At 44.0% G+C, this 24,404-nt stretch overlaps 1 protein-coding gene across 1 annotated transcript in view; it reads right to left on the bottom strand.

Annotated features, from left to right (window-relative positions):
- The window catches only part of polr1a (RNA polymerase I subunit A), a 170,458-nt gene that overhangs the window by 112,726 nt on the left and 33,328 nt on the right, over positions 1-24,404 (bottom strand). Inside the window, exons 11-18 of the mRNA XM_041192484.1 lie at positions 23,879-24,001; positions 18,113-18,340; positions 16,444-16,698; positions 8,773-8,964; positions 4,615-4,764; positions 2,723-2,906; positions 1,642-1,724; positions 428-586 (exon numbers count right to left, since the gene is read on the bottom strand). Of these exons, the coding sequence (XP_041048418.1) occupies positions 428-586; positions 1,642-1,724; positions 2,723-2,906; positions 4,615-4,764; positions 8,773-8,964; positions 16,444-16,698; positions 18,113-18,340; positions 23,879-24,001 (1,374 nt within the window). The remainder of the gene's footprint in view (positions 1-427; positions 587-1,641; positions 1,725-2,722; positions 2,907-4,614; positions 4,765-8,772; positions 8,965-16,443; positions 16,699-18,112; positions 18,341-23,878; positions 24,002-24,404) is intronic.

A 24,404-nucleotide genomic window follows, 5' to 3' on the forward strand; every position in this document is an offset into this window, starting at 1 on the left:
GGAGTCGCATGTAGGCTAGACCAGGTAAGGACAGCAGATTTCCTTCCCTAGATGACATTAGTGAACCAGATCGGGTTTTTACAGCAATCTACAATGGTCGTCATTAGACTTTTAATTCCAGATTTTACTGAATTCAAATTCCACCATCTGCCCTGGTGGGATTTGAACCCAGGTCCCCAAAGCTTTACCCTGGGTCTCTGGATTTCTACTCCAGCGACAATGCCACTACACCATCGCCTCCCCATAATTGTCTTCAAGAAGGTGCTGGTGAGCTGCCTTCCTGAACTGCTGCAGTCCATGAGGTGTAGGCACATCCATGGCTCTGTTACATTCTTGAGCACTCATTCTTATCATCTCCATTGGAACAAATATGCAGTGTTAACAAAAAAAAAACACAAATCAACCTTTAGGTTGTCTCATTTCAGACCTTGTTGATTTGGTTGTTGTACAGATTTACTTCTTCCTTAAATTTCAGATCCACCACGTTCACGTCCCTGGGATCTTTACTGAGGTGAGCATTCTGCCATTTGTCCCGAGCTTCATCACATGAGGCAGACTCAGGTAAGTTGAAAGCATTTCGGATAGCCTGTAAAAAAAAACACGTTCTTGAATTTACTTTTTTGCCAATAATTATATCTACAAAGGGTCACAATAAATTAAATGCATCATTTTGTATGCTGTTTACACTAATTTAGCAGTTCCAAAACAATTTCTTCTGCTTGTTATTTTAAGTAAAACCCAAACTTCTTTGTAACACATTTATTTTAGTCAAAAACAGGAACATAAGGAACCTTCCAGTTGTGTTTCAGATGCAGCTGTTCAGTTCTAAAGCCTTGGCCAGAAGCCAACTGTGTGGAGAACTGTGTTCAGGGTCTGGCACCAGACATTGGAAAAGCGGAACTGGTTTTGGAGAGGATAAAGCAAACACTGATACCAGAATGAAATGTGAAATTGAGGTCAGGCTGCATAAGCTTGGTTTCCATACCCTCGAGTTTAGAAAATTGAAGGGTAGCTAATCAAAGCGTTTAAAATGGTAAGTGTCAACGAACACTGTAGATTAAGTATCCGCTCTAGTGGGGCATCGAGAATAAGGGGAAATAATCTTAAAATTCTTTTCACGTTTTGAACGCCTCGATCAGACCATCCCACTTTCTTCTATGTAGTAAAAGAAATATGCCAAGTTTAAGTGACCTTTCCTCACCATTTAGCCCTCTAAAAGACAAAAATACTTCAATTCATAACACTGAATAATAAAAGTGCCTCATTTTTTAAAAATAAATGTGCTTCTCACCTTTCCACTAAATTTCCCCGCCCCTCCAATTATTCATTGACCAGGCTGGTGATAAGTTCTGAGACGTGTGACCACGTCCCTCCTGCATCTACCAGTGGCATACAGGACAAATCAGCAATTTTTCTTCTCTCCTCTGCCCTCCAGTGACACCAAAAGAACAGAGCCACTCCTTTGAACATTTAAAAGGGGCAATTTTCCCAACTTCACATTTCTAATCACAAGTCTTGACTACCAAAATGGCTCCTTTACCATCACATGCAATTTGATTTGAATTTTTTACCATGAGATGCAAACCAAGTACACTGCACTGTTTAACTGCTCAAATAATTAGAAATCAACAGCATCTTCACCTTGGCTCCACACCGTGTAGATTCTGCAATGATCTTCTGCCTCTTTGTATTTGCCTTCGGCTTCACTAGAATATCTTCAACATCTAATTTGAAAAGTCATATTTAGCAAACATTGACAAGCTGGACAGAAAACTTTTATATACATTCACTAAAGAGTAATCTTTCTTCTGATACTGCAGTAGTCTCCTTAAGCTTTCAAAAACATATACTCTAACTGAGACATCTTCTTAAAGGTTAACATCCTATATCCTGCACGTAATATCTTATTAAATCCTTGGGATGTTTCAAAGCACTTTAGAGCCAATTGCTTTCTTTTGAAATGCAGTGGAAATCATTGTGTAAAGTGCAACAAATGATGAATCCATTGCAAGCTGACAAATTAATTTGGATTTTTAACTTCTGTTTGCCTTATTTAGCAAAGGAAACAAACTTATAAGGCTCCACTCATGGCCTAGCATGCAGCCATTTTAGCAGAGCCCTGGGAACTTCTACAGACTGCTTACAATTCTTTTCGACAGCTTATGTGAGCCAGATCCTTGCCCATCCTACCACAGTCATAAAAGCAAAATACTGCGGATGCTGGAAATCCAAAACAAAAACAAAAATACCTGGAAAAACTCAGCAGGTCTGACAGCATCTGCAGAGAGGAATAAAGTTAACGTTTCGAGTCCGAATGACTCTTCAACAGAACGGACTCAACAGGGTAGATGCACGAAGGATGTTTCCCTGGTTGGAGGGGTCTAGAAGCAGGGAACACAGTCTCAGAATAAGCCATTTAGGACCGAGATGAGGAGGAATTTCTTCAGTCAGAGGATGTTGAATCTTTGGCATTCTCTAACCCAAAGGGCTGTCAAGGCTCAGTCATTGAGTGTGTTCAAAGCAGAGGTTGATAGATTTCTAGATATCAATGTTGTTAAGAGATATGGGGATACTGCAGGAAGATGGTGTTGAGGTAGAAGATCAGTCATGATCTACTTAAGTGGTGGAGCAGGCTCATGGGGCCAAATGGCCAATTTCTGCTCCTATGTTCCAAAATAAAAGTTTGAAACAGGGGAGAGACAGGCAAGTCATAAACTGTTACCTAAAGTAAACCCCCTGTACAGCTGGAGGTAAGCTGTGAAGAGACGAGCCAGACAGGTCAGCACTTTTCCACTAGTCTCACCACCATACAGTTCCTGACAGCAGTGGACCAAGCCATAGGCTGAGCTGCCATAATGTGCCTTGTCCAGGACACCGCAGAGCAACTCTCCTTCCAGAATGACAACCTGCCATCCAAAAGAAAACCACTGTAAGTACAATAAACATTAATGGGATGAAATCACATTCTGCTATATTAGCAACATCATTGCAAAATTGCACGCACTAATTTAATAAAGCATTTATACAGAAATAATTTGAATTTATATAATAACATATCACATCTTTCAGAAACGTCCCCAAGTACTTTGCATTGAACTAATTCCTTTGACGTGGTCACTGTTGTTATATACATAGCAAGGTCCAATAAAAGGCAGCAAGATGTTTTGTGTGTGTGTGTGTGTGTGTGTGTGTGTGTGTGTGTGTGTGTGTGTGTGTGTGTGTGTGTGTGTGTGTGTGTGTGTGTGTGTTAACACACAGAGGCTTTGGGGAAACACGCTGATAAAAATAAAGGAGTTTAGTTTGCCTCTCTCCCCTGTCTGTAACGTAACACAAGCAATGTTAAAAAGACAGAGAAATCAATAATGACGCTAAGCTCCAAGTAAAGGAAAAGTTGCATTGCAGTCATTCTAAGTTGTATTGAAGCAGCTGGCAGATGTCTCTAGCGGGTATTTTCTAATGATTTTCTTCTCTTTTCCACAGTTTTAAGTTACCAGTTAAGGCTTCTCTATAATTAACTATCCCAGTAATTAATCCTCCATAGCAATAAGAAGCAGCCAGTTAGGTAAAGAGCTAATGGGTGAAGGGGCTTGAGCAGATTGCAGCTGCACCTCAACCAACCCCATCCCCACCAAGTGGAACTCACAATGTCAAAGCTCTGGGGTGGTCTAGCTCCCCCACTGTATACCTTTATATTTTGACGAGATCAGTCATCAAGATAAATGTCTTGTATGAGTACTAGTCAGCCTGCAGATCTAGGCATTATTAAGCAGGTTTTCCAATTATCAATATGCTTTGAACAAATTATGCAGACATGACACTCTGGTACAAACCAAAATGACAAACTGGTAGAACTTGAATTCAGTTAATAAGACTGGAATATAAAGCTAGTCTCAGTAATGGTGACCAGGAAACGGTCATTGATTGTCGTAAAAACCCATCTAGTTCACTGATGTCCTTTAGGGAAAGAAATTTGCCTTCCTTACCTGGTCTGAACTACATGTGACTCCAGGCCCACAACAATATGGTTGACTCTTAACTGCCCACTGACATGGCCTAGCAAGCCATTCAGTGCAATTGCAATTAGGGGTGAGCAACAAATGCTGGCCATCCAGATCCCAAGAAGGAATTTTTAAAAATCGAAGCTCCTGATTAACCCAGTTGATAAAGACACTGTTGTGCCCTACAGATAAGAAGGGCCCACTCTAGTTTCCCTCGTCTGAGCCAGGTTAGCTGATCTCAGCTGGGGAAACACTTGGATCTGGTAGCTAAGCTGTAGAAGGGGGAAATCACCTGGTTTTACTCACTCCTGATCATTATCCAGTGAGCCTGCTGTAAAGTGTGTGCTTGTGGCAAGAACAGTAGCAGGCTCAGATGGGATTCATAGCCCACAACTGTCCACCTCACCGACATGTTAAATACCCCACTAAATCTCACACCGTCCAAACTCTCAAAGGAAGGAGGACAGCTCGGTTGAGTTGTCACAGGTGCCTGGTGCCCACAGAATGCAACCCCCTGTGAGAGTTAACACCTTGAGGGCAGAAGGCAAGAGGGAAAACTATCAAGCCCCAAAATTCGATTTTGGACAGTCCAAAGATTGCAAAACACAATGCATACCTTGGACTCGGACATCCATTCCGGATCGAAGTTTACCACCAGGCGCTGTGCTTCTTTAGCCCAAGCCTTCCCACTGATTTTCGATTTTCCTATCAAGTTTAATGGTATTTGATCCTTGGGGATTACGTTAATCAGCAACGTAGAAACAACCTGAGAAGACAGCAATATGTTTAGATGTGGCACAGAGGAACAGGAATCAGCCAATGATAGCCCAGTAGTAAATAGCATTTTATGAACACAATAATTATATGTCATCCACTGCATTCGATACGCATACAGCACCAACAGTGTCAGGGTCACACCATATTAAAGCCCTTAAAATTTTTATTCTTATGCAGTTCAAGCAGGGTTAAAATGGATACATTTTTCCTCATTTCAATGTTCTCTGTTCCTTCACTGAAAGTGCCAACTTCAGCTCAATAATGATTCCAAGGCGAGCGGGCACCACTCTCTCACATTGCCCAAGCAACCAAGTATGAGCCTAAACACAGAGCTGAGGATCTATTGGCTGTGGATGGTTTCACAGCTAAGCCCAATCCTGCCCCCTTTTATCATCCACACTTTCCAGTGGTGGTGTGCAGAAGCGGCCACTCCATACCATTCGGCAGTGGGGAGGCTGCCTGGTTCCAATGCCCCCAACTCCCTTAACCAAGAGAGGTTGAAGTGAGCCTGCAGCATCCTCTACCAGCACCCCACCCAAGGCCAGCTAACTCACCAAAAGGAGGGTTGATCCTGAAAACCTTCCTATTACGTGTGGCTCACTACCTGATTGAAATCGCTCTCACTAATTAAGTCACAGCCGGGTGAATACTCTTCATTTGTTATTTTATTCTCTCTCTTTAAGACACCTCACCGACCCCCACACAAGATCCCCTAGGAAACAGTGACCATAACATGGTAAAATTTAGCATTCAGTTTGAGAGTGAGAAATTTGGGTCTGAAACAGCTGTGCTAAACTTAATTAATTATTTAATTAATTACTTATTAATTAAGTAATTACAATGGAATGAGGGCAGAGTTGGCTGGAGTGGACCGGGAAAGGAGTTTAGCAGAAAAGATGGTTGATGAACAATGGCAGGCGTTTAAGAAAATAGTTTGTGACTCACAACAAAGATATATCCCAGTGAAGGTTCCTAGGAAGGGGATAAACCAATCATGGTTAACCAAGCAAATTAAGGATAGTATCAAATTGAAAGAAAAAACATACAATGTGGCAAATATTAGTGGTAACCCAGAGGATTGGGAAAGTTTTAAAAGCCAACAAAAGATAAGCAAAAAAATAAAGAGGGAGAAAATAAACTTGGCATCCTCTAATACATTTAGGGGCCAAAGTGAACATAGGCCCCTTAGAGAATGAGGCTGGGGAAATAATAAATGGGGAACCAGGAAATGGACGAGGAATTGAATAATTACTTTGCATCAGTCTTCATGGTGGAAGACACTAATAGCATTCCAAAAATACTAACTAATCAGGGGGCAAAAGTTGGGGGGGAGGAAATAAGTACAATAACTATCACTAGACAAAAGATACTAGAGGAACTAATGGGGCTAAAGGCCAATAAGTCATCTGGACCTGATGGGTTGCATCCTCAGATATTAAAGGAAGTAGCTACAGAGATAGTGGATGCACTGGTAGTAATTTTCCAAGAATCATTAGATTCTGGAAACATCCCAGAGGATTGGAAAACTGCCAATATAACATCCTTATACAAAAAGGGAGGGAGACAAAATACAGTTAACTATAGGCCAGTTAGCTTAACATCTGTCAATGGGTAAATGTTACAGTCTATTATAAAGGATGTAATAGCAGAGCATTTAGAAATGCATAACATAATCAAGCAGAGCCACCATGGCTTCACGAAGGGGAAATCATGCCTGACGAATTTATTAGAATTCTTTGAGGAAGGTAACAAGCAGGATAGATAAAGGGGAACCAGTAGTAGTAATATATTTGGAATTCTAAAAGCCATTTGATAAGGCACCACACGGAAAGCTACTTAATAAAATAAGAGCACATGGTGTTTGGGGTAGTATATTAGCATGGATAAAGGATTGGCTAACTAATAGCAGACAGAGTTAGGATAAGGGGGGCATTTTCAGAATGGTAACCTGTAACTAGTGGAGTGCCACAGGGATCAGTGCTGGGGCCACAATTATTTACAGTATATAGCAATGACTTGGATGAGGGAAGTGAATGTACTATCGCCAAGTTTGCAGATGACACAAAATAGGTGGGAAGGCAAGTGGTGAGGATAACACAGAGTCTACAAGCGATATAGACACGTTAAGTGAATGGACAAAAACTTGGCAGATGGAATATAATGTGGGAAAATGTGAGGTTATGCTTTTTGGCAGGAAGAATAGAGCTGAATATTATTTACATGGAGAAAGACTGCAGAAAGCTGCAGCACAGAGGGATTTGGGGGTCTTCGTGCATAAATCACAAAAAACTAGCATGCAGGTTCAGCAAGTAATAGAGAAGGCCTTCACTTCAATGAGAATGGAATATAAAAGTAAAAAAGGTCTTGCTAAAACTAGACAAGCACGCATTAGACCACACCTAGAATACTGTGAACAGTTCTGGTCTCCTTATCTAAGGAAAGATATACTGAAATTGGAGGCAGTCCAGAGAAGGTTCACTAGGTTGATCCAGGGGAAGATTAGATTTTCTTATGAGGGAGAGGTTGAGCCTGTACTCATTGGAGTTTAGATGAGGAGAAATTTCTTCTCTCAGAGGGTAGTCAATCTGTGCAATTCTTTACCGCAGAGGGCTGGGAGGCTGGGTCATTAAGTATATTCAAAGCTGAGATAGACAGATTTTTAGTCAGCAAGGGAATCAAGGGTTATGAGCAAAAGGCAAGAAAGTGGAGTTGAGGATTATCAGATCAGCCATGATCTCACTGAATGGTGGAGCAGACTCGATGGGCCGAATGGCCTACTTCTGCTCCTACGTCTTATGGTCTTAACACAAATATCAATTCCATTCGACCAAAATGGCAAGCCAGTTTCTCTATTTTTGCCATTGGTACCCCATGACAGGCAGCTTTTTGATCCTCACTATGGGGAGCAAAAGCTTTCCTTCTCTCTTGTATATACTTTGATATTAAGGGGTATATCAAATACATCCTGCTTGGGGAGGCTGCAGAAATTATGCTATACTCGACCAGTCTGTCAAAATTTTTTTTTCAAAACAAAAATTTAGAGTAGTGCAGAAGTAATACCAGGTAGCACAGTAGCTTTTGATCTCAGGTAGCAGATTCACAGAGATTGCTGAGGATCTGGTCACTGCAGCCAAGTGGAAGCTCAGCACAGGAGTTTACACATTCCAGGCCAGTAACATTAAAAGGGCACAAATCACTCGGAGATTCTCCCAATTACCCACACTCACCGTGGTAGAAAACCTGTGTAAGTAGCAGGGGACCAAGAAAACTCTCAGAGAAATTCCAGGGGAAAATGATCGAGAGCACATGGAGGAGCATCCTGTCTCTTTGAATACGTGCAAAAACTTTGGATTTTGTTTTTCATCTGCCCACTGCATTTGATTATTTTTTTCCGTCCAATATTTTTGCTTTTGAATATCGAGTGACAATATCGTCAGGGGAACTGGCTAAAAGGGCTACTGGGTCCAAAACAAAATGCAAGGCATTGTTCGACAGGGGTATTATTAGTTATGAGACTAAGGCAGGTGGATGAAGATACAGATCAGCCATGATCTAATACAAATGGCTTGAGGGGCTGAATAGTCCATCCCTGTTCCTAAGCAAAAGGAGCTCAATAAAAGTCAGCAAAACTGTGTGGCGCTTAAACTTAAAGCTTCTGCAAAAATCACCCACTCCAACTGGGTCTGGTGAGTAAGATTTTCCACCCACACACATCCCATCAAGGTCACCAGCACTCACTGATTAAACAGAGCCGTTCTTTTATTCCCATCACTAAATTCAGAAACAATAAACAGAAGGTCAGCAAATGGAAGTAAAAATCTTTTTCAAGATTTGGTTGTGGAACTTGCAGGCAGGGATGAGGAGACAGATGGTGGCACTCCGTTTGAACTAAGTTTTGTCATGGACTATACACAGTTTATCATTCCAGCACTAATTAATCTTTTATCAACTTCTGTTAGTGATTTATGATAGGCTGCTTGATAGTCAGTGCAATCACCTGCTTTCCAGTCCAGAGTGGATATGGTTTAATCATAGCGGGTTGAAGAATCTTCACCCGGCCCTTTTTGTCCGTAAGGCCTCGGTAGACGAGCTCCATGTACTGCTCCCGGGTGAAGAACCGGCCACGGATGGTCATACTAGTGCCAGAAACCATGTGATCCTGAATTAAACCTGCCAAAGGTTTACCATCCTAATGGAAAATATCAAAGACCATTTTATATTTATTAACTGATGTAATATGCAGGGGCAAGGTGACAACAGGACTACCTTCTACATAAACACAGAGAAAAAACATCTTCTTTCAGCGAGTGGAAGGCAAAACATACTCATTGTTTCGACTAAAGCCATTGCCCCAGGGACAGCAGGTTGCAAACTGACATCGAAGGAAATTTTGACCGTCAATAAAACATCCTGATTCAGCATCTAGAGGTGTCAACAATAGCACTTACACTTATCAAAGTGAAAAGCTTCATCAGGCGGAGGGGAAATTAGGCACCAAGACAGGATTGGAAGAAAATGAGGTTCAACGGCTGGCATTAGAGGGTGTTTCTGAAGGTGGGAAGGAATAAGATCATAAGACCATCAGACAAAGGAGCAGAAATTAGGCCATTCGGCCCATCGAGTCTGCTCCACCATTCAATCACAGCTGATAAGTTTCTCAACCCCATACTCCCGCCTTCTCCCCGTAATCTTTGATCCCCTTACCAATCAAGAACCTATCTAACTCAGTCTTAAATACACTCAATGACCTGGCCTCCACAGCCTTCTGTGGCAATGAATTCCATAGATTCAACACTCTCTGGCTAAAGAAGTTTCTCCTCATCTCTGTTATAAAAGGTCTTCCCTTTACTCTGAGGCTATGCCCTCAGTTCCTAGTCTCTCCTGCGAATGGAAGCATCTTCCCCATGTCCACTCTATCCAGGCCTTTCAGTATTCTGTAAGTTTCAATCAAATTCCCCCTCATCCTTCTAAACTCCATTGAATATAGAGCCAGAGTCCTCAAACACTCCTCATTCGTTAAGCCTTTCATTCCTGGGATTGTTCTCGTGAACCTCCTCTAGACCCTCTCCAGGGACAGCACATCCTTCCTGAGATATGGGGCCCAAAATTGCTCACAATATTCTAAACGTGATCTGACCAGAGCCTTATAAAGCCTCAGCAGCATATCCCTGCCTTTATATTCTAGTCCTCTCGAAATAAATGCCAACATTGCATTTGCCTTCCTAACTATCGACTCAACCTGCAAGTTAACCTTAAGAGAATCCTGGACTAGGAGAATCCTGAATTCTCTTCCCATTTAGAAAATAGTCTATGCCTCTATTCTTCCTACCAAAGTGCATGACCTCACACTTCCCCATGGCGTATTCCATCTGCCACTTCTTTGCCCATTCTCTTAACCTGTCCAAATCCTTCTACAGCCTCTCTGCTTCCTCAATACTACCTGTCCCTCCACCTATCTTTGTATCATCTGCAAATTTAGCCAGGATGCCCTCAGTTCCTTCATCTAGATCAATAATGTATAAAGTGAAAAGTTGTGGCCCTAACACTGACCCCTGCGGAACTCCACTAGTCACCGGCCGCCATCCTAAGAAGGACCCCCTTATCCCCACTCTCTGCCTCCTGCCAGATAGCCAATCATCTATCCATGCCAGTACCTTGTCTCTAACACCATGGGATCTCATCTTACTGAGCAGCCTCCTGTGCGGCACCTTGTCAAAGGCCTTCTGGAAGTCCAAGTAGATAACATCCATTGGCTCTCCTTTGGCTAACCTGCTCATTATCTCCTCAAAGAATTCTAACATATTTGTCAGGCATGACCTCCCCTTGATGAAACCATGCTGACTTTGCCCTATTTTACCATGCACTTCCAAGTATTCTGAAATCTCATCCTTAATAATGGACTCTAAAATCTTACCAATGACCGAAGTCAGGCCTGTAATTTCCCATCTTTTGCCTCACTCCCTTCTTAAACAGGGGGTTACATTAGCGATTTTCTAGTCCTCTGGGACCCTCCCTGACTCCAGTGATTCCTGAAAGATCACCACTAACGCCTCCACTATCTCTTCAGCTATCTCCTTCAGAACTCTGGGGTGTAATCCATCTGGTCCAGGTGATTTATCCACCTTCAGACCTCTCAGTTTTCCCAGCACCTTCTCCTTGGTAATGGCCACCATGCTCACTTCTGGCTCCCTGACTCTCTTGAACTTTGGGGATGTTACTCGTGTCTTCCGCTGTGAAGACTGATGCAAAGTATCTATTCAGTTCCTCCACCATTTCTTTGTTCCCCACTACTACTTCTCCAGCATCATTTTCCAGCAGCCCAATGTCCACTTTTGCCTCTCTCTCACCCTTTATATATCTAAAAAACTCTTGAAATCTTCTTTTATATTACTGGCTAGTTTACCCCCATATTTAATCTTCTCCCTCCTTATTTCTTTTTTAGTTGTCCTCTCTTGGTCTTTGTAGGCTTCCCAATCCCCTGGTTTCCCACTGCTCTTCACCACATTGTATGCTTTCTCTTTGGCTTTTATGCTGTCCCTGACTTCCCTTGTCAGCCATGGTTGCCTCGTCCTCCCTTTAGTATGCTTCTTCTTCCTAGGGATGAATGTTTGCTGTGTCTCCCAAATTACTCCCAGAAACTCCTGCCATTGCTGTTCCACTGTCTTTCCTGCTAGGCTCATCTCCCAGTCAATTCTGGCCAGCTCCTCCCTCATGCCTCTTTAGTTGCCTTTATTCAACTGTAATACCATTACATCTGATTCCAGCTTTTTCCTCTCAAATTGCAGGGTAAATTCTATCATATTATGGTCACTTCCTCCTAAGGGTTCCTTCACCTTAAGCTCCCTTATCAAATCTGCCTCATTACACATCACCAAATCTAGAATTGCCTGTTCCCTAGTGGGCACCACCACAAGCTGCTCCAAAAAGCCATCTCATAGACATTCCACAAATTCCTTTTCTTGGGATCCACTACCAACCCGATTTTCCCAGTCTACCTGCATATTGAAATCCCCCATGATCACTGTAACCTTGCCTTTCTTACACGCCTTTTCTATCTCCTGGTGTATCTTGTGCCCCGCATCCTGACTACTGTTCAGAGGCCTATACATAACTCCCATTATGGTTTTTTTCACCTTTGCGGTTCCTCAACTCTACACACAGAGATTCTACATCATCTGACCCTACGTCGTTTCTTGCTACCGATTTAATTTTATTTCTTACCAACAAAGCAACCCCGTCCCCTCTGCCAACCTGCCTATCTTTTCGATAGGATATACATCCTTGGATATTTAGCTACCAGTCCTGATCCCCTTGCAGCCATGTCTCCGTGATGCCCACCACATCATACCTGCCAATTTCAATCTGCGCCACAAGCTCATTTACCTTATTTTTTGGGACGCAGCGAGTGGTTGTGATCTGGAAGGCGCTGCCTGAGAGGGCAGCGGAAGTAGATTCACCCTCGGAGTCGGGGTGTGTGTGTGTGTGTGTGTGTGTGGGGGGGGGGTGGTGGAATTTGATAAAGATGCGAAGGGGAAATGTTCACATGGCCAGGGGAGAAGACGAGCGGGCAAGACCGGGCAGGAGGGTGGGGCGACGTGTGTAATGACTGTTGGGCTGACTGGATGGCTGCTCCAGATGCACAGCAGAAGGCATGATGGGTGGAATGGCCTCCTCCTGTGCCAATGAGATGAGGCCATTTTGGCTCAGGAACAGGAGGAGGCCATTCAGCCCCCCTCCTCGGGCCTGCTACACAGAAACAGGAGACTATTCAGCCCCCCTCCTCGAGCCTGCTACACAGGAACAGGAGGCCATTCAGCCCCCCTCCTCCTATTACACATGGATGGGAGGATGCCGTTAAACATCTTTGATCCTGGTGCGCAGGAACACTGGCTGAAACAGGTTACAGAGATAATGAGGGTGTTTCTTTATTGGTTCAATGGATGTGGGCGTCGCTGGCTGGGTCAGCATTTATTGCCTATCCCTAATTGCCTCCTTGAGAAGGCGGTGGTGAACTTCCTTCTTGAATCGCTGCAGTCCCTGTGGCGTAGGTACACCCACAGTGCTGTTAGGGAGGGAGTTCCAGATTTTGACCCAGCGACAGTGAATGAATGGCCGATATATTTCCAAGTCAGCATGGTGAGTGGCTCAGAGGGGAACTTCCAGGTGTTCCCCATGTGTCTGCTGCCCTTGTCCTTCTAGACGATAGTGATCGTGGGTTTGGACGATGCTGTCTAAGGAGCCTTGGTGAGTTTCTGCAGTGCATCTTGTAAATAGTACACACTGCTGCTACTGTGTGTCGGTGGTGGAGGGGGTGAATGTTTGTGGATGTGGTGCCGATCAAGGGGGGCTGCTTTGTCTTGGATGGTGCAGAGCTTCTTGAGTGTTGTGGGAGCTGCACTCATCCAGGCAAGTGGAGAGTATTCCATCACACTCCTGACTTGTGCCTTGTAGATGGTGGACAGGCTTTGGGGAGTCAGGAGGTGAGTTACTCTCCGCAGGAGTCCCAGCCTCTGATCTGTTCTTGTAGCCACAACATTTATATGGCTGGTCCAGTTCAGTTTCTGGTCAATGGTAACCCACAGGATGTTGAGAGTGGGGAATTCAGTGACGGTAATGCCACTGAACATCAAGGGGCGATGGTTAGATTCTCTCTTGTTGGAGATGGTTATTGCCTGACACTTGTGTGGCGTGAATGTTACTTGCCATTTGTCAGCCCAAGCCTGGATATTGTCCCGGTCTTGCTGCATTTGGACATGGGCTGCTTCAGTATCTGAGGAGTTGCAAATGGTCCTGAACATTGTGCAATCATCAGCGAACATCCCCACTTCTGACCTTATGATGGAAGGGAGGTCATTGATGAAGCAGCTGAAGATGGTTGTAGGGGCTGGAGAGTGGTTACAGATAAAGGAAGGGTTGTCTGAGCTGGAGGAGGATAGAGAGATTGGATGGTTTATGGGAGTTGGAAGAGATTAGAGTTATGGGGCTGAACGAGGTTAGAGATAGGGAGGGCTGATGGAGGTTACACAGGTAGGGAGGGGTGTAGGGGCTGGAGGAGGTTACACAGATAGGGAGGGGTGTAGGGGGCTGAAGGAGGTTACACAGGTAGGGAGGATTGTAGGGGGCTGGAGGAGGTTACAGAGATAGGGATGGTTGGAGGGGCTGGAGGTGGTTAGAGAGAGGGTTGTAGGGACTGGGGGAGGTTACAGAGATAGGGAGGGTTGTAGGGGCTGGAGGAGGTTACAGAGAGAGAGAGAGAGAGGTTACAGGGATATGGAGGGTTGTGCACAGTTTTGGTCCCCTTACTTGAGGAAGGATGTAGTTGCATTGGAGGCGGTTCAGAGGAGGTTCACTAGATTGATTCCAGAGCTGCGGGGCTTGTCTTATGAGGAGAGAATGAGCAGTTTAGGCCTATACTCGCTAGAGTTTAGAAGGATGAGAGGAGATCTAATTGAGGTATATAAGATGCTAAAGGGGATAGACAAAGTAGACGTGGAGTGGATGTTTTCCCTTGTGGGGCATTTTAGAACTAGAGGCCATAGTTTTAGGATAAGGGGTGGTAGATTTAAATCAGAGATGAGGAGGAATTACCTTTCTCAAAGGGTTGTGAATCTGTGGAATTCACTACCTCAGAGTGCAGTGGATGCCGGGACGCTGAATAAATTTGAGGAGATAAACATATTTTTAATTAGTAACAGGTTGAAAGGCTATGGGGAGAAGGCGGGAAATTGGAGTTGAGGCTGAAATGAGATCAGCCATGATCGTAATGAATGGCGGGGCAGGCTCGAGGGGCTGAATTGCCTACTCCTGCTCCTAGTTCTTATGTTCTTATGGAGGAGGTTACAGGGATAGGGAGGGTTGTAGGGGCTGGTGGAGGTTACAGCGATGGGGAGGGTTGTCGGGGCTGGAGGAGGTTACAGCGATGGGGAGGGTTGTAGAGAGTGGAGGACGTTAAAGAGATAGGAAAGGGTAAAGGTGTTTCAGGAAAGAATTCCTAAATACAGAGCCTTGATGGGTAAAGGGTCGGCCATTGCTGATGGACAGAGAGAAACCATGTGGTAATTTGATAGGGGCAGGAGCAGGGGGCATGGTGGAGTGGAAGATGTGGCTGCAGGAGGTGCAGATTTAGGATTGAGTAAGAGCATTGAGGGATCGTAAAGGATGCTGAGGTTTTTTTTAAACAAGTGCTTTGGGAGCTAGAAAGCAGATGAAGGTCAAGGAGGACAGGGATGAGAGGTAATACAGGATAGCATACAGATGGCAGAGCTCTAAATGTGCCTGGTGAGGTTGATCTCAGGGGGCCAGTGAGGAAGGCATTGACGAAATTGACTCATTTAAAAAAAAATCATTTAACCAGCCAGTTGATCAGTGATAAAAGATGGGGTGGACAAGGTATCAGATGGGGGGGTGGTCAGTGGAGTAATTCCAGTGTAAAATATTACCACCTCAGGAAAGACTGGATTTAAAAAGCGAGGGGAAAAAAAGAGAGCTGGGAAGTGTGTGAGGTAACATCAGGTAAAGCTGCAATCGGGCTCAAATGCATTGCCCCCCCACACCCACAAGAGTCGTTATTGTTTGTTTTCAAAAAGGAATTAGATATAGCCCTTGGGGCGAAAGGGGTCAAAGGGTCTGGGGAGAAAGTGGGAGCAGGCTATTGAGTTGGATGATCAGCCATGGTCATAATAAATGGCGGAGCAGGCTCGAAGGGCTGAATGACCTACTCCTGCTCCTAGTTTCTATGTCTATGTTTCTTTGTTACAGCACAGAAGGAGGCCATTCGGCCTATTGTGTCTGTGCTGGCTCCCCAAATTCACCTAGTGCCATTCCCCCATCCAGTGTTGGACTGTATATTCATTCAAATTCATCACACTACCTTAACCAGAGTACACATACAGCAGTAACAATGCAGGGTCATGTTTTTATTGAGACACCCTGCTCATGATTCCCATATGAATGTCCCTTCACAATGATTTGCTCACACTTAAATACCATTGTGTCCTTTGATTGTTACATTTCATGCCTAACATCAGTAAATCAGTGTGAAGCAAAGATACTTTCAGGTGACAGTATAACCAATGAATTATAAACATAGATACATGCACACAACTAAAATATATTTCATCTTTTGCAATCCTTTCCAATTATCCCACTACCATGGTAAGCTGCATTAATTAGTTCAGTAGCATTTCGCAGAAGTGCCAGTGGCATATTTCAGGCCATTAGTGACACTGCTAAGTGTTTACTTTCACACAGTGCGTCATTTTCCATCTGTGGAGATGCCTGTTCCCTGCATCCCTTCACAATCCCACGTTCAGCAAAAAGCTGTTTTAACTCATCGTGCGCTGGTCCTAGTTCAGTGTGCTACAGGCTGTCCAGGACATTGAGGTCCTCAGCTGGTATCCCCACACTCAGTAGAAAAATCTGCCTATATTCTCCATTAGGACACATTAGGAGTGGTCACTTCAGCCAGATACAGAAGGACTGCCAGCACGTATAAACCGAAAGCCCAGGCCATGAATCACTGCCTCTGAGAATCAGTGATAAGATGCAAAAAAGAAAAAGGGAAGGATGGGGAGTTGTATGGTAATCACACTGAAAGATGTTACTTTTTCATTCTGAAGGAAAAGCAGGATAATTTTCCTGTCTTTATCTGCTGATTTTATGTACTTGCCTTGGGAACCAAATACTGTTCGTCAGTACTGGCAATCACATAGGCCTCTGCTCGGCCAAGTTCATTCTGTGGGAAGTGTGCGTTCATTTCATCACCATCAAAGTCAGCGTTGTAGGCTTTACAGTTCGCATAGTGAAGCCGGAGGACCTTCTCTCCTGGGAGGATCCGGGCCCGATGGGCCTGTATGGAGGGCCTGTGCAAAGTTGGCTGGCGGTTCAGCAATAGAACATCTCCGTTCTTAATATGCCGGCACACCTTTCAAAATTATATCAAATATTATATCACTTCACTGTTTTATTAAGTTATATTGACACATTAGATTTAAGCACAACTGGCAGATACAGCTCTTGTCTTTGATGGTTCCAGGCCATTGGATCCATTCATGTTCTTGGCCTCACTATTTCGGATATTCCACATCCTCTCCATAGCTAAAGCTCAGTTTCCTCTTACATACCAAATACCACATTCCTGCAGCTCTGCATAAAGCTCAGCTTTGAATATCCTGCCTTGCCTGGAGAGATTCTAACAGCCCCACAAATACCAGCACAGAATGGAAGAGAAAAAGCTCAGCTGTCCAAATCTGTCCACGTTCCAAATGAATGCTAAGCAATGCGATGTGAGATCAACCAGCAATGTAACAACCAGGAAGAGAGGAGAGGAAAAAATAAATAAAACCATCGAATGGTTACAGCACAGGAGGCCATTTGGCCCACTGGGCCGAATCTCCCTCTGAGCTTGGGAAATACTGACATGCACATTGCGGATTGCAAGCTGTGCATTCAACCTACGTATGAGTTCACATGCCCATTTTGTTTTTACACACTGGGATCGGGCTCAGGCTCACAGTGCAGTTTGCGAGCTGGCCTGGAGTTCATGAGGAGTGTGGATGGGCCAGTTAGAAGGCTGACCTCAGTTCCCCAACACACTATCCCAGCTCCCAACAATGTTCAAAGGCTCCTAAAACTCACCCCTGTGTGGAACACTTAAGTTCAGTCCACAAACATGAACCCAAATTTCCACTCGCCTGTCATTTCAATTCTCCACTTTGCTCCCCCTCTGACCTTTCTGTCCTTGATCTGCTACAGTGTTCCCATGAAGCACAATGCAAGCTCAAGGAACAGCACCTCATCTTTCAACCTGAAACTCTACAGCCTTCTGAATTCAACATGGAGTTCAACAATTTGAGCTTATAACCCCTGCCCCCTTTTTGCTCTGTGTTTCTTTCCTGTTTGTTTTTTTTTCCTCCTGTTTCTCTCCTGGTTCCTTTACTTTGTGTTTGGATGACAGCTATCCTGCCATTCACATCTCCTCTAGACACTTCTTTTGTTTCTTTACTTGTCCCTAAACCAGTCCCTTTGGCCTTGCACCGTCCGTTTGTCATTTAATTTGTTCTTCTCTCCATCCTGTCACAGATCTTCCCCTTTGTTCTTCCTCCCCCATTCATTTGCTCAAAGCCCATGACACTTCTATCTTTCCTCAGTTCTGAAGAAAGGTCATCGACCTGAAATGTTAACTAAATGTTTCCCTCTCCACACATGCTGCCAGACCTGCTGAATATTTCCAGCATTTTCTGTTTGATTATTAACTTATTTGTACTCAAGTGTCATTTTATGCAAAAGGAATAATCCAAACATTTATCCAGCTTGAACTGCCAATGGCCTCAACTTACAATTTTCATCCCCATGTTCTGTTCTCCAGTACTAGGTGTTAGCAGTTGTTTGGCGATGGCCTCTCTCTGGGTTGGACTGGCGGCACTCAGAATAGTACGAGATCCATCTTTGTTGATTATCATTGAAGCCCCAGGATGTGTATTTGGCCCATTTAACACCGCTTGCCTCAGCTCCTGCACATTCCACGGTGTCACTGGCTGAGGATAGGTCAGCTTTGTAGCAAAAACCTTGTAATAAAAGTCAGTACTTTACTTGGTGGCTGCAAAATACAGACTCACACACTGACAGGTGAACACGAACACACACACACACAGGCGTGCACGCCTACAGGCCCACACCCGCAGACACACCCATAGGCCCATGCCTGCAGACAAGTTCCCAACACTCCCATCACCTACTCTTATCACGAACAGCAGCCTATATCAGACAAATGGTCCTAACTATCTGCCATCAGCATAGGCATTAATTACAAAGGAGCTGCTTAAAACAAATTGCATACACACTGGCTTTCTCAAGCAATTCCATAAGTAGCTGACTGAAGCTGATCAAAGTTTCTACATTCCCACTGTCTCCTGTAGTTGGTAACAATGTGACAGCCAATAGAGACTTGGTGCAGCTTCAGTGAGCTGTTCACACTGTTAACAACCACGGGAGACAAACGGAAAGTGGAGACTTTCGACGGCCTAATTCAAACGGTTTTAGCTTCCACTATGTAAATCATGTTAGCATGAACCGGGTGAGACAATACTCCATCTTAAACGTCTTCAGGATTTGGCATCATCTTCAAAGCTTTCAGGCACTCAGCTGTGTTATAAGGACCTGTCCACGCATGAGCATCTACAGGCCTTGCAACCTAAACAGGAATAACATCTGGAATTGCAAATCTCTTCAATTTCTTTAAAGCAGTTACAACTTAAAATTGACATATTATGTTTACACACCCCGTCCAATGTGTTAGTTTCTTGGGCTTCCACAAACCTTTTGGCAAAGTTCTGTATTGAATACTTCTAACTGAACTAAAATTAACTTGGATATTGCTGAACAGACAGACATGTTGCTGAAGTTTTTCATTTTGCACTCATCAGGACAAACACAAGGCGGCCAAATTTCATACGTAGTAATATATACTACAGGAAAAAAGGTGCCGATTGGTTGGAAAGTTGACTCTGATTGGCTGAGGTGATGGAGAAAGCAACAGGGAACCTGATCAGAGTCGGCTTGCCAACCAATTAACACCCTTTTCTTGTTTGTTTGAAATTTGACATTCTTGTGTCTGTCCTGATGAGTGCAAGATGAAAAGCTTCATCAACATGTCTCTCTTTTTAGGAATATTCAAATTCTGTAGTAGCAAGCAGCTGTTCAAAATTAACTTTGTTTTTGAAGTGGAATTACCACAGTTTGGTAGGCAAATATGACAGCCAATATGCACACTGCAAGATCACACAAACAGCAATGAGATAAAAGGACCAGTTGAAGTTCTTTTGTTGATGGCTCAACAGGTTGGTGCAGGAATGAATGTTGGCTAGGAGGCTCCCTGCTTCTCATACCCACCGTTTACATCCACCCGTACAACCAGTTGAGGCTTCAGTTTAATATTGGGAAGATATCAAGTCTAGCTCAACATGATCTGGGGAAATGACTCACTGGGCTTTTGTTGTTTCTAATTTATATGTAAGGTCTGCATATCAGAACTAAAGGTTCCCTTGCCCTTTGCACTTTTTGCCCTTGTCCTTCGAGGCGGTGAGGTCGCAGGTTTGGGTGATACTGCTGAATAAGTATTGGTGAGGCCAGTGATGGAGGCAGCAACATTTAATCCAGTGGATGAGTGCCAATCAAGGTGGCTGCTTTGTCCTAGATGGTGTGGAGCCTCTTAAGTGTGGTTGGAGCTACGCTCATCCAGACAATTGGAGAGCATTCCATCACACTCCTGACTTGTGCCTTGCCGATGGTGGACAGGCTTTGAGGAGTCAGTTCTCACAGAATTCCCAGCCTCTGTCCTACTCTTGGAGTCATTTATGTAGCTAATCCAGTTGAGCTTCTGGTAACTGGGGACCCCAGGAAAATGATGAGTGTCTCAGTGATGATAGTGCCTTTGAACATCAAGGGGAGATGGTTAGATTCTTTCTTGTTGTCTGGCACTTGTGTGGCACTAATGTCATTTACCATTTATCAGCCTAAGCCTGAATGTTGTCCAGATCCTATTGTATATGGACACGGGCTGCTTCAATATCTAAGAAATTGCCAATCGATCTAAAATTTGTGCAATCATCATTGAACTTTTGACTTTATGATGGAGGGAAGGTCATTGATGAAGCAGCTGAAGATGGACGGGCCTAAGACACTATCCTGAGCACTGTTCATGCAGCGATGTCCTGGGACTGAGATAATTGGCTTCAAATAAGCATCACTATCTTCCTTTGTGCCAAGTATGACTCACCCTCTGGAGAGTTTCTTTAAAGCTCCTTGTTGTTACAAATTATTGAATGCTGCCTTGATGTCGCTTCTAGAATTCAGCTCCATGATTGGACCAGGACAGAAATGGGGTCTGGAACTGAGTGGTCCTAATGGAGCCCAAACTGAGCGTCTAAGTGCAGGAATAAGTGCCACTTAATACTGCTGACGACCCCTTCTGTTACTGCGCTGATGATTGAGAGCAGGTCGATGGGGTGGCAACTTCCCAGGTTAGATTTGTCCTCCTTTTTTTGTGGTCAGGGCATAGCCAGGCCATTTATGTTGTAACTGTGCTGGAACAATTTAGTTAAGGCATGGCTAGTTGTGGAGCACAGGACACCATTACTACAGCCAGCAAGGTGTCAGGGTCCACAATCTTTGCTGTGTTCAGTGCACTCAGCCGTTTCTTGACGTCATGTGGGGCAAACTGAATTGACTGAAGAGTTCTATGAAGCATTGAGTTTTAAATAAAATAGTCCAAAACCATTCTTCAAATTAAGGTTGGAAGGCAGGACACGAAGATACAAATTCAAACCAGCAAAACGCAAATTTCAGTGCTGTTTAAAAGAACTTCTTCATTCCAAAAGCATTAGATATTTGAGAATATTTCTGGGTTGCGGTAAGCAGAGAGACAAAGACCGTGGACTTTCAAAGAGCAGCTGGATGCTATTTAGAAGAGTCAGAGCACCAGAATGTTAAGTTTTGATAATAAATTCTTCACAATCTTCTGTTTCTCATAACCGAGCAGGGTGGCAGAGCTCCCTCTAGTGGCATTTCAATTTAGTTTACATGTGTGATATTTTGAGAGACTGGTTTATGGTGGCCAAATGAAATCAAGATTTATCTTTTATAGATAGAATGTTTTTCCAGTATTTTCAGATCATGTTCCACACTTCCGTCTGTTTTCCAAGAAAACTGGAAATAAGCAATCTGGTTCATGTAGCAGAATGGCGCAGCGGAAGCCTGCTGGGCCCATAACCCAAAGGTGGATGGATCGAAACCATCCTCTGCAATTTACGTTTTTCATTAAAAGCAGAAAAAAAACCTTTGGCTTCTTCTCATAAATATATCTTATATTTCTTTACAGTACACAAATGTTCTGGGAGTAATTTGGGAGACACAGCAAAAATTCATCCCTAGGAAGAAGAAGCATACTAAAGGAAGGACGAGGCAACCATGGCTGACAAGGGAAGTCAGGGACAGCATAAAGGCTAAGGAGAAAGCATACAATGCGGTGAAGAGCAGTGGGAAACCAGGGGATTGGGAAGCCTACAAAGACCAAGAGAGGACAACTAAAAAAGAAATGAGGGAGAAGATTAAAATATGAGGGTAAACTAGCCAGTAATATAAAAGAAGATTTCAAGAGTTTTTTTAGATATATAAAGGGTAGGAGAGGCAAAAGTGGACATTGGGCCGCTGAAAAATGGCACTGCATAAGTAGAAGTGGGGAACAAAGGAATGGCGGAGGAACTGAATAGATACTTTGCATCAGTCTTCACGGTGGAAGACACAAGGAACATCCCCAAAGTTCAAGAGAGTCGGGGGGCAGAGGTGAGTATGGTGGCCATTACCAAGGAGAAGGTGCTAGGAAAACTGAAAAGTCTGAAGGTGGATAAATCACCTGGACCAGATGGATTACACCTCAGAGTTCTGAAGGAAATAGCTGAAGAGATAATGGAGGCGATAGTGGTGATCTTTCAGGAATCACTGGAGTCAGGGAGGTCCCAAAGGACTGGAAAATGGCTAATGTAACCCCCCTGTTTAAGAAGGGAGTGAAGCAAATTACAGGGAAATTACAGGCCGATTAGCCTGACCTCGGTCTTTGCTAAGATTTTAGAGTCCATTATTAAGGATGAGATTTCAGAATACTTGGAAGTGCATGGTAAAATAGGGCAAAGTCAGCATGGTTTCATCAAGGGGAGGTCATGCCTGACAAATATGATAGAATGCTTTGAGGAGGTAACGAGTAGGTTAGACAAAGGAGAGCCAATGGATGTTATCTACTTGGACTTCCAGAAGGTCTTTGACAAGGTGCCGCACAGGAGGCTGCTCAGTAAGATAAGAGCTCATGGTGTTAGAGGCAAGGTACTAGCATGGGTAGAAGATTGGCTGTCTGGCAGGAGGCAGAGAGTGGGGATAAGGGGGTCCTTCTCAGGATGGCAGCCGGTGACTAGTGGAGTTCCGCAGGGGTCAGTGTTGGGACCACAACTTTTCACTTTATACATTATTGATCTAGATGAAGGAACTGAGGGCATCCTGGCTAAATTTGCAGATAATACAAAGATAGGTGGAGGGACAGGTAGTATTGAGGAGGCGGGGAGGCTGCAGAAGGATTTGGACAGGTTAGGAGAATGGGCAAAGAAGTGGCAGATGGAATACAACATGGGGAAGTGTGAGGTCATGCACTTTGGTAGGAAGAATAGAGGCATAGACTATTTTCTAAATGGGGAGAGAATTCAGAAATCTGGAGTGCAAAGGGACTTGGGAGTCCTAGTCCAGGATTCTCTTAAGGTTAACTTGCAGGTTGAGTCGATAGTTAGGAAGGCAAATGCAATGTTGGCATTTATTTCGAGAGGACTAGACTATAAAAGCAGGGATGTGCTGCTGAGGCTTTATAAGGCTCTGGTCAGACCACATTTAGAATATTGTGAGCAATTTTGGGCCCCATACCTCAGGAAGGATGTTCTAGCCCTGGAGAGGGTCCAGAGGAGGTTCACGAGAACGATCCCAGGAATGAAAGGCTTAACATATGAGGAACGTTTGAGGACTCTGGATCTATACTCAATGGAGTTTAGAAGGATGAGGGGGGATTTGATTGAAATTTACAGGATAATGAAAGGCCTGGATAGAGTGGACATGGGGAAGATGTTTCCATTAGTAGGAGAGACTAGGACACGAGGGTACAGCCTCAGAGTAAAGGGAAGAACTTTTAGAAGAGATGAGGAGAAACTTCTTTAGCCAGAGAATGGTGAATCTATGGAATTCATTGCCACAGAAGGCTGTGGAGGCCAGGTCATTGAGTGTTTTCAAGACCGAGATTGATAGGTTCTTGATTGGTAAGGGGATCAAAGGTTACGGGGCGAAGGTGGGAGAATGGGGTTGAGAAACTTATCAGCCATGATTGAATGGCGGAGCAGACTCAATGGGCCAAATGGCCTAATTTCTGCTCCTATGTCTTATGGTCTTATAGTACTGGACAATCCTAATCTATTCTTACCCCACACCTCTTAACCCACAAATAAACCTATCGTGCCATAAGATTATCTACCCTTGCTTATTTACTAGAACACATCTAAATAAGTAAAGATTTTTACCATTGGGATACCAATCTCATTAGTATTAATGTACATGTCAGGGCAGATGACTGATCGGGCTGCATAATCCACACGTTTTCCCATCATGTGCTTGCGGAACAGACCGTCCTTCTTTTCCAGGATCTAAGTTTAAGAAAAGGGGAGATCTTTAGAGAAAGGATATCTCAGCACACGTTTGTTCACCCACACAAAGATCTCGAAACGCAAAATTTCATCCAATCCACTCTTCTACTCCGAAGGGAATGTGAAATAAAATTGTAAATCCATGAATTTGGTTTTACTTTGCTGCTAACCTCAGGACCATCTCTAACGAAGCTGGATATGGTTCCGGTGCCTCTGGTGCTCGAACCAACCGGCATTCTTTACACCGTTAAGCCTGGACCGTTAAGTTCAAACATGGCACAGGGAGACAGCGGACAGGATCCTGTCATTACCCACTGTCCATGGACACACACTAGCAGCAGGGACCAGTGAATGTGCATGAAGGCGGCAGGCTGCTTCTCCACTTCATTTCCTGGGGACTACT

This window comes from Carcharodon carcharias, chromosome 1 (genome assembly GCF_017639515.1).
Source record: "Carcharodon carcharias isolate sCarCar2 chromosome 1, sCarCar2.pri, whole genome shotgun sequence".
Taxonomy (NCBI): Eukaryota; Metazoa; Chordata; class Chondrichthyes; order Lamniformes; family Lamnidae; genus Carcharodon; species Carcharodon carcharias.